At 28.0% G+C, this 16,687-nt stretch overlaps 1 protein-coding gene across 4 annotated transcripts in view; it reads left to right on the top strand.

The window, feature by feature from the left end:
• The window catches only part of LOC129989389 (synaptogenesis protein syg-1-like), a 223,882-nt gene that overhangs the window by 204,786 nt on the left and 2,409 nt on the right, over positions 1 to 16,687 (top strand). The window contains exons 8-12 of one of the 4 annotated variants that reach the window (XR_008785764.1): positions 4,964 to 5,099; positions 7,909 to 8,022; positions 9,318 to 9,348; positions 13,176 to 13,306; positions 15,848 to 15,966. Coding sequence is in view for 3 of the 4 variants with exons in the window: in XM_056097903.1 (XP_055953878.1) it covers positions 4,964 to 5,099; positions 7,909 to 8,022; positions 9,318 to 9,348; positions 13,176 to 13,314; positions 15,848 to 15,949 (522 nt within the window). In the remaining variant the exon portion in view is untranslated. Of the gene's footprint in view, positions 1 to 4,963; positions 5,100 to 7,908; positions 8,023 to 9,317; positions 9,349 to 13,175; positions 13,315 to 15,847; positions 15,967 to 16,687 lie in introns of all 4 variants that reach the window. The other 3 variants (XM_056097903.1, XM_056097902.1, XM_056097904.1) reach the window with 3 other exon arrangements.

The raw sequence follows: 16,687 nt of genomic DNA, 5'->3' as shown, positions 1-16,687 counted from the left end.
GGGAGTCAAAATGATTCCGCATTGACTACCACATGATATTTTGTCATATAATACAATCGTCTCAGTACTTTCACTTTGTTCGTTTAGCGGTACGAGTTTGTTGCAAAAGTCTGAGTATGAAGAACTGCTTTTAACCGTGTTATTCTTCTTCAAATTTTTTCAGAATCTCAGAAAATGCTTTTAATTTGAAAAATGCAAAAAGAATAAAGAAATATTCTCAAAATAATGTTTTAAAATATTGTATTCTTCATTTTAGTTTGTTAAATTCTAACAGTTATTAACAGTTAGTGTAATTCCGTAATATCTAAATGAAGTAAATTCTCATTAAAAGATCATGTTTTTCTTGTAACATCTTTCTAAGATTTAATATTATAAGAACTTTAATATTAATATTTTTAAATAGTTTTGGTAACTACATAATTTCCATTATGTTTTCATATTGTGTTTCCAAAATAAATTCTAATGCTGTTTACAAAAGACAAAAATAAAAATAATCATGGAGTCATTTTGACTCCATGTCTCTGGCCGCGTGCGGAAATCCATGTCTCCAGTTACGGGTTACATTTTTTTTCTTCTTAATAAATCTTTCCAATGTATACCCATTGGACCAACATGGAATCCTAGAGATTTCAAGTTAGTGGATAATCTATGGCGAAAATAAAAAAAGTAAAAATAAAGTTAGCTCTCAATTTCAACTAATTAAAAAATAATTTTGAAATGATTTTTTAACATTTCAAACAGTTGTTTCTTTTTTTCCAATAACCCAATAATGTAATTAAGCACATGTATCACAAAAATACGAGCGCTGGTATAAACTGTCATTTGCATTTCTTTAAATCCAGAACAGATTCTGTATCTTCCATTACTTCATCACGGAAAGGAGAAAGAATTAATAAATTTTCCAGTAAGTTTCAGAAAGCCTTTTATGATTTATTAATGCATTCTGCATGCTTCGTTATCGACGCAAAATGTAATTAAAATTGCATTTTCTGTGTTAAAGTAATATAACTGAACGCACCATTAATAAGGCGTAATAGCGTGAAATATCCATGAAGACGCATGACGTTGATTAAATATGTCATAATTAATAAGCACAGTTGGGAATTATCTGTTAAAGTTTTGATAGTTGATCATTTCTTTTCTGATCCTGACGAATTCTGTATCAGAGATAAGATTGAAATACTTCTTGTTTTAACTGACACTTTTGTATTTAAATATTTATTTAATATATGGAAGAAAAGTTTATTTTTTTTGAAAAATAAACAAAAATAAAATTTACTTAAGGGACAATAGGACCTTTAAACGTTTAATTTTTCGATTTTTTTTTTTTTGTGATTTTATTTGATAGCCTTTGAAAGCCTTCCGAATAATTTTTGGTATTGCGCATATGAGTTTACGCTTAATTTGTTTAAATGATATTGTCAAAAAAAGTGAAGGTCATTATTAACTTTTCATACAAAAGCGTTTACTTTAAAGTAATTTTTCTCAATACTACATTTTTTGAGCTTGCGTGCAGGATTAAACAAAAATGGTTCATCGTATCAATATAAAATTGTCCAGGTATACTTACAATAAAAAATAATTAAAAATCAAAGTATTATTATGTATTCTTTTTTTTCAGTGCTTTCTAATATGATAAAAAGGTTTTTTGTAAGCGATATCATGTTTTATAAGTATGAAAAATAAAACAACTTCAGTAAATCTATGAAAGCATTTTTTACTTTGCATGATTATCAAGTTATGTTTTTTGGGAGTAAATCTGTGTAACACTTGTTAATATTCCTTGCTTATTTTTCTGAAAAACGTGGATCGCAAGCAAATTTTGTCTTCGACAATTTATATGGAACATATTATTTTTCAAATATATTTTGATAAATAAAAATTAGTTCACTGATTTTAAAATTCTTAATTATAAGACTGTGGTAAAATAATCTATTAAATATTTTTTCTCATGTTATGAAAGATTGCATTTGACTAGCTTTTGAGGTATGTTTTAGCTGCTAAAGGTGAAATAGCCCCTTAACTCTCTTTACTCTTATCTCAAGATATATGTACATATTGCAATATATAAAATATTCGATAAAAAGATGATGACGATAAGAATGTATGCAACTAAATTAAAAAGAATTATGGTTTTAGACTTTCATCACAGTATGTTTGTTTAAAAATATAATTCCCAATGAAAGAATTGTAATATTTCTAGGAAATTGACGACTTCATATTTTTGTTAGAAATAAATTTGCTTAGAAAGTGCGTGTTTCAATTGCCGATTTGCAAGATGGGGGTAAAGTCTAGGTTCGAAAATAGATTTCACCAAACAACTGAATTCACTAATGTCTGATACAAATTAAATTCTCGGGATCAAATGCTTTCCCACTAGTGTGGTAAGTAAGTTTAGGAAGAAAATGTTTGTTCTGAGTGCCAGCTTTATCCTTTAAGAATGGTTCAAAATATCGCTGTCTGTCCCGATATAAAGCCCGTGTAGAGCTAGATCATAAGCATCATTAAACCAAAATTTAAATCCTAATCATTATGATATCAAACAGTTTCAAATAACAATATAAATTAAATCAGGAATGCAAGTGAATTTTTCATTGAACAATACAAGAACTATGGTTACATTTAATTTATGATTACCTGTGATTTATAATTATTACTAGTCTTCTTTATTTCTAATCTTTTTCTCATTCCTAATTCTATTTGTTATAGTTTTGAGTTTTGTTTATTATATTTTTAAGCTTTTTCATTCACTTGATTCCCCCTTTATTTACAAATGATTTGATAGTTAGCTCGGTAACAACATGTTCATTTAACCCTTTTTAGGGCCGTGGGAAGTATGCTTCCCACCAAATTTATCAATATTTGTATGAAATTATGTAGGTTGGCATCAGTTCTGACAAATTTTTTTAGAAAGACAGAAACTTAGATGATTCAGCTCTTTATCTTACACAACATGATGTATCTTGATTTGTTACTTAATTATTAATTAACCAAATTAATTAATCAAATTAAATTTATCTAATTAACTAAATGAATACCTTTTCTTATTCTAATTCCAAGCCTAAAATATTTTAACATAATATGACTAGAAAAAATTGACCCTTTAAAGGGTTTAGTGACACTTTCATGGTAGTGATATTTTGTATATCTAAGAATTTTTAGATTTGATAGATTTTTTGCTGGCATAGTTAATAGCTTTAGGGTTATCATTGATCAAGTTTGTGTTCACTGCAAAGTTATGTATATTTAGTGCAGAAATTCTACCTTAACATGAATTTTAATTAAAGAAGATAATTGCATAAAAAAGTCAATTTTTAGAGGAAATTCAAATATTTTTTCATTCAGTTCCTGAGTATTTTTTCTTTATAAAATCATTTGGATTTGTTGTCAATCTATACTTTGTGAAATAAATTAGATTTTCATATTTGCATAATTCGCTTTTAAATGGTATTTTACATCTTTAAATGGAGTTTATTCAAATTCTTAAATTAGGTAATATTTTAAAAAATCTCCTAAATTAATATCTAATGCATATTATAGTTCACATTTTTCATAATTATGATAATTTATCAATTCATTCTGTAGTTCCAGCACTACATGAAATATATTAGGTTAGAAAGATTTATCTGTTTTTAATTGCTTCTCAATGTCTCAAAAAATGGAATTAAAATAATTGAATTTTTCCTGTTATTTATAAATTAAATTTAACATTGAAAGATAGGATAGAAATACAACAAACATCATAGTTCCCGAATTAGTTGATGCATTTTTTTTTAAATTATATTCAACATCTGAAAAAAAAATATTTTGTAGACTTCTAATTGAAAGGACCATTTTTAATCAAACGAAATATATTTCTTCTAATTTTCAAAATTCGTTTGGCTTTTATGTTATATATTTTTGTTTCAGCGGTTGTTTTCTAAGTCTCTTTCATGCAGAAATTCAGAAATATAGATATTTTCTAAAAGTTTTTAAAAAATATATTCCTGTATTCACGTAACTAAGTCCTTAATTTTTTTTTATCTCTTAAATGATCGCTTTCAGATGCAGTAGGCTTCAAAAATTGAATGAATTCCATGACACTTATTTTGGAACTCGATCAGATTAATACTAACATCAAAGTGAAATAAAAGTCAAAACTTTTCAAAGTTTAACTTTAATATTTATATCTGTACAAATCAAATAAAAAAAATTAATATTTAAATGAATCCATGCGTTAATTTCATATTTGAAAGGATTCATTGAAAGGAAAAATCATTTGGTCAAATAGGAAAAGCGTATCTGAAGGGAACGAACGAATGAATGATCATATAAAAATATTTTCTTTTATTTCAAAATAAACATTTAATAACTTTTCATGAGGAAATCTTAAATTTCATTAATACCTCTTTTTTATATTCAAATATGTTTTTGTATTTAAATATTTCAATTTAGATGTTTTAGAAAGAAAACAAAAACATATCTAAGAATAATACTTAAAATATTCATGATCAAGAATTTCTCATACCCTTTCTCTTCTCTCCCCTCCCCCCCCCCCTCCACTGAAACAAATTCCGAGAGAGTTCTTTATATTTTTTAATAAAATTTTCACTTAAGAAATTGAACTGTAACTGTACTGCTCTGGGAAGTATTTCTAAAATACATGTATACATACATCATAATTATCGAATTTGAATTTCCAGACTTCAGTTAAGAAGTTTTAAAAAGAAACTAACTGCGTTTTAATGATAAAAAAAAAATTAGAAAAAAGATTCATAAATAATTGTAAAACATTATGAGTTAAAAGCTGCCGACAAAAAATTCAAACGAATTTCTTTCCGACTCCTCAATGAAATATCTTTGTATCTAAACAATCTCCTTTGTATCTATATCTCCTAGGAAATATTTCTTTAATACATATATGTTCATTATTTATAACATAAATCATGATAAAAATTACTATTGATCCTATTTTGTTTCGTAGATTCCAAATCAGGATGACTGTTATGAAGCTAAACTGACTATTCATAGTGTAGAAGGTGGCGACTCTAAAACCTATACTTTAGTAGTTGAAAATGAAAAAGGGCGTGAAACTTTTTCTGTCGCATTAGAAGTCAGAGGTAAGATTTACTTCAATAACATCTCTTCCTACTAATAATTTAATATATGAAGTGAATTTTTATAATTTTTGTAGAACTAAAAGTACAGAGTGTTTTCAGAAGTGCATTTCTAAATTCAAAGCGTAGATCAGTTGTACTGAAATAGATCAATATTGTATCAGAATAGCGAATCGTGAAATCAAAGTGGAACTTTTTTTAAAGGAAATACTACATCTTTATCAATTAATCAAGTAAAGAAAATGATTCATAAAAAATGAAGAAATAATAAGTTCTATATCTATCGCAGTATATCTTGTTCTACTAATAAAATTAAAATTTATATTAGTAGAACAAGATATATTGTGAGTAATAACGAGCGAAGTATGCATAGGTTTCGATGGCAAGTCTTTTACATTAAATTGGTCAAATATATGTTGAAAATGTACCCTACTTGTCATTGCATTTATCATACTGCGCAAGACTTACATTCTTATTATCCATGCAAGAATGTTGCGTTATGATGAATTTGTATTCTGTTAAAAATATTGTTCACTTTTTCTAAGATATTTTTATTTATTTTATTTACTGCCAAAGATAGCTGCTTAGATGGCTTTTGCGTTTGCGATTCAGCTTTCTTGCTAAAATCTTTTTTCTATATACATTTTCACCAAAGTGAACCCCCTAGGTTGGAGCTAATAAAGCACCCTGTCGTTCGACATGGTGCCGGTGGTAACGGAGAAACCTGTCCTGCTATGATGGTTCAAGACTTCATCTCTTCGCAAACTCAACTCTATTTGGGCTCAATGATTACAGTGGGGCAACAATGTAAACACACTTGACTATTATAAATGAAAATGGATTTTACAGAGTACCATAATGATGAATAAAAATGCAGTATAAATCTCGCAAAATAATTTATATCGTTCTTGATAAAATGACTGATGATTTGAAAATAAATGAAAATGGAAAAAAAAAGTGTGAAAATTATTCAGAGTGTAACATCAATGAGTATAGTTGTGGCCTCACTATAAACTTTATGCCTTCTTGATGAAACGACAAACTATTTGAAAAGGAACGAAAATAATAAAAAGATGAAAAATAAGGTACATTGAAGACTATAGTTGCAACTTCATTACCTCAGGCCATCTTGATAAAATGGTACACATTGTAAAACATAGTGAGAAAAAAAATGAAGTAGTTTGTTGAAAATGATTGTATGAATTTAGAAGTTTAGCATGAAAATGGGAAAAGCAGCAAAATCCAAATTGGAAAAAGGCCGAAAAAAAATTACAGACGAATAATTTGGTGAGGTCCCAGCTACAGGCTCATGACACGTATAATGCTGTTCCGTTGCCTTGAGTGGTTACGGAACTAGTACGAAATAGTAAGAGTGCGGTTAAATATCACTGGACGTTAGTAGGTGGTTGGAGAGGTAACTAGTAGATTTAATTCATATTCTTAGGACCTTATGGTTAGACTAGAGTGCCATTTGGTGCTATCCACGCTTTCAATGATCCTTAGAAGATAGAAAGTTTGACGAGACTGAGGTGAAGTTGATATGTTTTATGTTTTCACTGGGCACTTCTTGTTGTGTACAGACGACCACCTCGCCACCACTGAACGTAGCAGTATCGACAGGATTTGTTTTTACTGGGTTGGTGGTCTTATTATCATAGTCGTTTCGGTATAGTTAGGGATCAAAAGATTAGTGGCAGAGAGGTATTATTTGTTGAAAAATATCTTCCTTCATTGGCAGTAAGTTGATTTAATATTGATCTTTAATACAGGAGATGTTATTTTTCAAAATCCTTTGTCATCAGATAGGTATAAGATTATCCCTTGGCATTGCAAAGTGGGATGAGCTGTTGAATGGGCATGTGGTTATAGAGTGACGAAGATCTTCATATTGCCAGCTACTCAAAAGGCGTTAGGTTGCTGCTAGACCCTGTTACGATATATCGGAAAGTGATTATCTCTTTTGGTGAAATGGATTTTTAGCCTGTGCCAGGTGTCATGTTTCAGGTCCATTTTCGTAGGATAATGTGAATGTTTCTGCCACCTGTTCATTAAACGGTAGCCACTGATTCTTCAAAAAGTGTCCTTGAGCCATAATATGGACTGGTTGTTCATTTCACCAGCTCATCCACAGCTTCGTTTGCTATTTGTAGATAAAAAAAAATTTATTTTTCAGAAACAAATCAAATATATATTTGAAAGTTAATTACATGAAAAGTTAATTAATTTTCTAACTTTAAAAGAAATGCATGATATTCTCTGTAATTGCATTTTTAAATATCACACTGAAATTTCTTAAAGCTCCGGATTTGCCTTCTATATTTGCAAAGGTATTCCGTGTGATATTGTTTTCCGTTTGAATAATAATTCAGTATCTTGATCAGTTGTTAATATATTAATTAATTTTTATTTTTAAACTTGGATAAGAATTAAATTCAATAAAAATTTCATATTTGAATAATTCCTTAAATTTATCAGAATCTAGCCATTATTGTGGATATTTTGTCGACACATGCATGATATTTACAAATTTTTTTTAAAAAAAACGTATTCACAGATTGAATAATTATCAAACATAACTATTCAAAATAGAAATATATTTGGGGAAAATTCTAATTCCTCTGATTGAAAGGTACGTGAAGAACATATGGAATGAAAACTAAAATGAATGCTTTTCATGGAGTTTTTTTTATTTTTTAATTATTATTAAACCTACTGAATTGAGTTTTCTAAATCGATAATAAAAATATGTATCCTTTTCATTCAATGTACTTATGTTCTAATTAGTGAAAATGCATTTAATATCTTTTCATAGAGCCCTTTCTTCTAACTATGATGATTGGAGGAGCAATAATAATTGTGCTCGTGCTGATCTGTCTCATCGCACTCCTCATATGTCTGTTTAAAAGAGAAAAATGCTGTTTTAGCCGTAAGTATCACGTGTTTCTGTTATTACGCGAATAAAAGCGACAAAAAAGTTATTCGAATTTCTCGGTAAAACGGCACCTCTTAAAGTATTAGCTTAATAAAATTCTTAAGTCCATTAAATAATAGACTTCATCAGTTCAATTTGTAAATATCAAAAGGAAGGCATTGAAATTCCTTTCCATTAAAAAAAATCAAAGATATTTAGGATGGACCTAATATTTTTGAATTGTATTTACGGCATTATTAACCCTTATCGTGGCAAGATTGCTTTTTTGAAGAAAAGTAGAAAAAAAAATGTATATAGGTAGCTATACATTTTGTATAGTATACCATACATACAACTTTATAAAAATTATTTTATAGTGTTAGTATATTTTTATAAAGTTGTATGTATGGTATACTATACAAAATGAACATAAGGGTTAAAGGGTGGCCTAAAATTAATGCAAGATTTGAATTTGCCAGCATTCGTGCAGTAAAGTGTTGGCAACTCTATTAAAAAAAAAAAAAAAAAAAAAAAAAAAAAAAAAAAAAAACCATTTGACAGCTGATAGTTTAGGGTTAGTAAACATGGAGCGTTTACTGGATAGAACAACGTATAAAGGCAAAATTTGAATTAAATAAACAATACTGTTTATTTCTTCAAATTGTTATATTTTTCTTGCATTGTAAGGTACTCGGAATAGGGTTATGTATGGAATACCGTATAGGGTAAATGGATCCACGGCTTTGCTGACACATATGCATACTTTTGTCAAAATCTTCCATGACCATTTTGCATAAATGTAGCTGAATTTCGTTGATGGAAATTTGTTGCATTTCCTCCTTCAATGCACATATGCTTGTGAATCTGTTGGCATATATATTTGACTTAAAATAACTCCAGAAAAAATCCAGTCGTGCTAAATCACATGATTCCATGGGAAAAATTCTCAAATTCTCGCCAGACTTTCATTATTTTTGAAATATTGCTCAACAATGAAAACACATTGTTCTATCTTGTAACTCTCCATTTTTAATAACTCAAATCTAACAGTTGCCAAATGGCTTTTTTTTAGTAGGGTTGCCAACATGCTACTGCACAAATGGTGGCAAATTAAAACCTTCAGTTAATTTTGGGACATCCTTTATTTGTTTATTTAGAATAGAATCGGAGTTAAGAAATTTAAAATGGAGTTCTTTATCTATTTGCAGCTAAATTTTTAATTTAACATTGACATTTTATCTGTTTAAGTACTATTTTCAAACATTTGATATATTTTAATAATTGTATGCATATGTTTCTTATCCTTTCAGATTCCAGTGGCTTTAAACCTGCACCTGAAAGGTAACATTTCTCTAAAATATTACAAAAGAATCTTGTTATTTATATCGTTTTCTAAAATAAATTTTGTATATAAAATAATGTGATGGATAAATAAAAAAATTAATTAGGCTTGCACCGTTATTGTTTATTTAACTTGCGTATTACAGATATCGAATCGTCTTTATACTAAGAATCACACTATTCAACACAAACCATACTTTTTGCGAAAATAAAACAGTTAATATTAATTTACATTTTGTGAAATTTAATAATTTTCAAGTCTTCTTAAATACACTAAAACTTCTCAACCAGACCTTTGGCATTTTAAACAAAATCCATTGCATACCTTTGACTTCTTAAGTCTTTAGTTTATGATCCATTCAAAGAAAACTCAATAGGAAAATTTCATTTTATTGAATGAATTGAAAAATATTATACCGATAACATCTGGAAAAGAATTGTAGAAAAAAATGGCTATAATTTTGTAATTATTTTTGGGGTCTCTATTCATCATGAATTTATTATTAATCATTCTGAAAACATTTGTTTATATTTTGAAACATTTGTTTATATATTTTTTGTCTGATGGTTAATTTAAATTAATCAAGGTATCATAAATAATTAAATTTATTTAAAGGATATTATTAGCAAATTATAATGACCATATAATTAAATCAATAACTTGTTTAAGTTTTAAGATATAAACCTTTGACAATTCGGGTATAATATTTTAATTACATTCTTAATTTTTTTCATCAGAAAAATGTTAAATATATTAAAATTATCTTGGATTTGACAAGTATGTCATGTATATATGCAAGGTAATTTAATTAATTTATCCTTTATTTATATCTTATAGTTATAAACGGAAAATTTCCGCTTAAATGCTACAATAATGTTAGAAATTGCTTTTATTTAAGAAAAGTGGAATTTTGCTTACTATTAATTAAAGTGAAATACCTAGAAATGATGAATAAAAGTCTTATTCTGCTATTTAATATTGTTATTAGTACCGGAACAAATGTAGTTCGGAATTATAGAAATTTAATTAATATCTTTATTATCTTGATACTTGATCCTGAAGAATGATTGGAAATATTTATTATTAAAAATCATAAAATCTATTAAGAACTAGTTGATATATATGATATTTTTTTTGGATTAAAATCCTTTCATATATAATATTTTTAACGTATAAATACTCTTATATAAAATATTACAATATATAAATTCTTTTCGAAAATATTTGCAATGAAATAAAAGAAGAATTTAAAAAATATAGCTAGAAAAGTTGAAAGTCTTAACCTATAAATTTCTACATTTTACAATAATTAGTGTTAAATTTCCTGGAATATAAATAAGAAGGAAAAAAAAAACTTGGTAACTTTTGAAAAAAAAAAATTAAAAATTATTGCAATTATTGTGTATATTATTTGTGTAGAGAATTTTTAAAATAATTCCCCTTAAGGTTCTTCAAAAAAAAAAAAAAAAAAAAAACTGTAAAATAGTAGTTAATTTCACATAGCATGAAGCTACTGCATTCGGCAAGTATCCTACTCATTTGCTCGTAAAAGCTTCAATTTCCTTGTCTCCGTTTGAAAAAGATATTTTGAGGTATTACTCATATTTTGATACAAATGAAAGCCTTATAAAATTTCTGTGGCAAACAAGCATTTTATCACAATAACTTGTAGCTTGAGTGGTCCCTTGTTATGGTTATTCCATTGCTTATTTTTTGACTTGTAACATTTATGTATAATTAAGAGAAAAAAATATTCTTTATATTAACGAACGATACTTGAATGATGTTTTCGTTATTGTATGCAATAAAATAAGAATTGAAATCGAAAAAATAGTGATAGAATAGTTTAAAATTAGAGTAAATGTTAATTTGTTTAACTTTTTTAAAAAAATAATAACAATTAAATGAAATATTGCGCAAAAATGGAATGGAGTGGAACGAATATGAATGGAGTGGTAAAACTTTGGATAGGTTAAAAATATATCTTCTGAAATAATTTCTCCTGAATTTTCTGTGTAAGAAAACAGGAAATTTTGGTTTATTTCTAATTAATTGAATATTTAATTAGTTTTCGAACTTTAAAAAGTTGATATTCGTTCTCCGGTTCTGAATACTAAGCATACAAAATTTGTTTGAATGCGATCCAGTTGTGTTACGAAGAGATATGGAATATATACACAGCCACAAAGACTTTTATTTATATAAATATGTATTATTTAAATATTACTAAAGGCCTGGTATACAAACCGCTATATATATATATATATAATATATATAATATTAAAATTTTTAGAGTTATTGGAACACGAAATGCTTCTTCATGATGTCATTTTCAAGTTTCAAGCCGAATTCTTTCCATACGAATGACATCCTTTTCATATCAATGCAATTTTTATTTGCAAATATTCTGATTTAAACTTTGCGTTCATTAATACTTTAAAATATCCCATCGTTTTACATTCTAATCTGTAGGTAGATCTTAATCTGTAATCTTAATGGTAGCCTTTGTTTAAATTTGTCTCTCACGTCTCAAACTAGATCATTGAAGGAAAAGAGCTTCTCCTTCAGAAGTCTCATAGCTAGTTTGTGGAAGGTTAGCAAATCCGAAGAATAATCGAAAGAATCATAGGCTTGATCTTATCTAATAATATGATGGAGAAATTTCTCTCCTTTAAAATCATAAAAAATCTCTTTTTAATAAAAAATACTTTGAGATTACAGAATCTGATAATGTGGAAATAAGTTGAATTACAAAAAAATATTATAAAGATTTTTTTTATTTGAAAGTATATTTAAAAAAAATATTTTAAACAATTTTAAATTTTTGAATTGAGTAGATCGCAATATGTGCAGCAGAAATACCATGGGATACAAATTGATATCAAACACTGATAACTCATCCGATATTGCGCCAAATAAACTTAAGACATTTTATTTTATGTGAATATAACCTATAAGTTGATGAAGAATATGTGTAATTTGAAATAACCAACACTTTCCAAAAATAATATTATCTTCAAAATCGGCCAATTTAGACACATAAAAAAGAGGATGAAGGTTTAAATGAAATGAATACTTTAGAAAACTCAATTCTATTATTTTGTAGGAGCACAGAAATATATGTCATATCACTCAATTAGTCTATGGTCTAATTAAGGAAAACAATATTTAAAAAAATCCACTTTATTCGTCAACTTACGATACTTATTCTCCAAGAACGATATGTTCATTCCAAAGTTCCCTGAATTTTTCGATGTATTTTCTTGTAGAATGATTTATCGAATAAATTTCTATTACTTCATTCATTTTTTTAAATATATATTTTTGTTACATATATAGTTTTTCTGGTAATATTATTGGTAATTATTTTAGTTATATCAAAACATAAGAAAATAAATTTGCAATAGACTAAAATTGATATTTGAAAAAAAATATATAATGCATTTCCCCTTTCATCAAAATGTTTAAAAAGTGTTAATTTTTAAGAAGTGACTTTCTCAATCAGCATTTTATAAAACATAAAGATTAAGATTTGTTTAACAATTTTATTATAATAATTTATTAGCAAAATGCCTAACTTGAAATATTGAATATTTTTGGAATTCCGAATTAGAATTCTTAACGTCATTTCATCTTTGTCAATGTTAAAATGAGGTTGGTTGTATAACATATTAAATAATATTTTAAAATAAAATTTACTTTAAAAATAATTCTAATAATATCATACCAACAATGACAAACTTTTTTATACGAATTGGAACTCTAAAGAAATTTCCATAATATTGATATTCCATTTAATCGTTTGTAATTTTTATTTATTATTTAGCATTGTGGAAAATGGATGTCCAGACAATGACAGAGCTGATCTGACGACAGCTAAGACGGTTCCGTATTGTACGAATCCAGGAATCAAAGGGAAGATAGCAACTATAGGAGAGGATCCATTTTATAAAGACGGTAAGAAGGTAATGAATGAACTCATGAGATATTAATGGACACTATATGTGTATAAATAAGTTAAAGAAATATAAAATCGAAATTCTTCTTTTGTGTATCATTTAATTTAAACCGGTGTTTCAAAATTTATCGGGATTTTGGTAATAGTAAACAAAGCACATGAAAATAGTTTACGTCGAAATGAAGGGGCCAAAATATATCTTGCAACACATATAAAGAAACAAAATTATTTAGCTTACCATGAAGTGTGCTATACTTTATACGACAATTTTACTTTTTTTTTTTTTTTACTTAATACGTATTTTTTACGATACGATAATTTTCTTCACTTATTCTATTGCTATTGTGAGTTCCTTCCTGACAGTAAAACATATAAATTAAAAAAAGCAAATATATATATAAATAATTAAAAAAATAATTAAATTTTAGTATCATGTACAAGTCGTTAGTATCATGTTATACTGAAATCAAAATAAGCAATGAAAGACAATAAGCATTTTTCTAAATATATATATATATTATTTTTGGTTGAAGCTGAAGACAATTTCGAAGTCGAAGAGACATGTTATATTTTTAAATTAATTTTAATATCCATTTCGTGAAAGCATAATTATTTAAAGAAGACGTAAGAAAAAAAGACGAACAAATGATCACTAGTTTTATATAAGATGGGATTTCCGGCCACGCGCCAATTCAATACACGTGTTGACCTTTGACATCTTGCAAAGGCACCGAAGGGATCACTTTCATTTGAGACGTAGATTGATTGCGCAGTAATTTTTACAGAACTTCGTACGTGGAATGGGATCAGAAAATAAGAGAATATTTTACTATGGGCTAAATTAAGATAAAGTTTTGGAAATTAATTTGAATTAGTTAAAGAGCTTAAAATATCATTACACACGCGCACGCGCACTCACACACACACACACACACGCGCACTCACACGCGCACACACACACACAAATATATATATATAATTAGCAATATATAATAAAGCAAGGCCATGAAAATCTAATATTATATAATAAGGATTTTCTTATTAGTTTCCAATTACTGTCTTTGCATTCAAAGCACTGAATTTTACATGTAAGTTTATCTTTTGTACAAATTGCGCCTTATGGATGTTGATGATCATATGTGGACGTGTGCTATTTGGGAACAAACTCCTTTAACCCCGGAGGATGGGATAGTATGAAGGAATACTATGACCTTCAGATAATTTTCAACGACGTTTATGAGAAAAGAGCAGGAATTGGTCAGGAAATTCCTCGAATCCTACTGAAACGTTAGTTATATGCTCATTGAATATTATGTGTTTCTTTATTACAAATCTTGTAGTAATCGCCTGCAAAAGCGTACTTCAAATCAGTTATATATGTTTCTCAGTGTTAATAGAAATATCGAGTTACAATCTTATTGCTGCTGAATATTTGGCCCCTGATATTTGAATGACGTGACCAGAATTCATCCTAAACTGAAAACCATTCACTTTACCTACATTGTTAATTGTGAATTACTCCCAAATCTGGTGCTTAGAGTAATATTTATAATAATTGCTGCCAAATCTGTGATATAAATCAAAAACACATTTTTGATGTCATCGGAGAAATAATTAGCGTTAACTGTACACTAATCTCATACACATGATACTTTGAAATTTGAGTGATGATGTCTTCACCAAAATTCATTCATAATAATACACCAGTCACTTCAGGAACATGCAAGCCATGAATTACTCCCCGCCCTGATTTTTTTTTTTTTTTTTTTTTTTGCAGAAGTTGTTACTTTAATTGCTGGTAAATAATTATTTCAAGCTAGGAAAGTATGTTTAGCAGCATCGGAGGAATGATCCGTATAAATCTTAATGGTACCGGACATTTCATGTGCATGTGAAACCTTGAAATTTGAGTGATGAGGTTTATGCTAGAGTTGGTCGAAAACTGTACAAGAGTTACTTCATGAACATGCAAGCCATGAATTACTACAGAACCCGATACTTCTTTGCAGAAAACTTTGCAAAAATTACTGGCAAATGTATACATCAAATAAGATAAATATGTTTCGCAGCTTAGATGGAAAGATTCCCATACAGTTTCACTGATGCTGATTATTTCACCTGCACGTGAAACCTTGTAATTTGAAATAAGTGAAAAGGTTCACAATAGAGTAAGATGATGGAGCGACACTTTCCAAAGTACTGAATATTTTTAGCGTTTGTGGCTATATTTGCGATGATGTCATCGTGGAAATAATTTCATCAGTAATAAAATGATGGATGTCTTCGTAAGCAATCGAATCGTTAAATGATTAGAGCTAAAACTCAAATACAGCTCTAAAAATGTTTCCGTCCATGTTTTTTAATTCGATTTTCCCTCGTTTACACATTTTCGAAACTAATAATATCTTGTGCGTCGAATTTTGAATCGGCTTGCAAAACTGGGTGATCGCAAACTTAAGTTAACCAATAATAAAACATCTCTCACTGATAAATTTTGAAGGGTGAGTCGTCGGGAATTTGATTTTGTTTGTGCTTTTTAGGGAGCAGTTAAATTCGTGGAGGGTGCGAATGGAATTCGGTCAAAGCCAGACCACCCCATATCCGCCAACGTCAGGACAAGCATACTCGATGTCGAGCTTTGAGGGCGATTGAAAGTCAGGTGGGGGAAAAGCTATTTTTGTCGCTTTTAGATAGATTAACACCGCCAGCTTTCCTAATTTTGCATGGTCATTTACTCAAATATATACTCAGATGATTTCAGATTGGTCAGGATTTTTTTTTGCTTTTTTAAAATACAAATAACGCTAGAAATCATTCGATGAAATATTATCCTAAGTCTGCATTTCCCAAGGCAAATATTTCTCCAACATTTTATGATTGCTTTCTCCGTAGGCATTATAATACCTTTGTTATAAAACTTATAGCTGCTATAAATTGTCAGCAAATTTAAATATTCTGAAAGAGTCGGCGCATTTTATAATTGAATTCTACCATTGGCTATAATAAATCCTTTTTTTTTCTTATTTATTTCGTACTTAACTCAGTATGTCATAAAAAATCAATTAATTATAGAATACAAATATTGATTCCATTGCAGCATTCAATTAAATTTTCTAAATGGTGAAATTATACTTCTTTTGATAGTTACTATGCTAATGCAAATTATTCCTTGAAAATAATTTTATCTTTTAGTGTTCGAAACTGAAACGCATAAAATACATAACATTTAGAGAAACTTTCCTGATTTTTATTTTTTTTTATTTTTCATAAATGTCAAATCTTTTAAAAGGACAACAATTTCAGTGACCAATAATTCATTAATGAAACGATATATTAACAACTGCTATTTACGCGTCTGTCTGGAAATATTTACAATGAAA

Source organism: Argiope bruennichi, chromosome 10, assembly GCF_947563725.1.
Source record: "Argiope bruennichi chromosome 10, qqArgBrue1.1, whole genome shotgun sequence".
In the NCBI taxonomy this organism is placed as follows: Eukaryota; Metazoa; Arthropoda; class Arachnida; order Araneae; family Araneidae; genus Argiope; species Argiope bruennichi.
The sequence above is the reverse complement of the archived record's forward strand: the minus strand, read 5'-3'. Positions and strand labels throughout refer to the sequence as shown.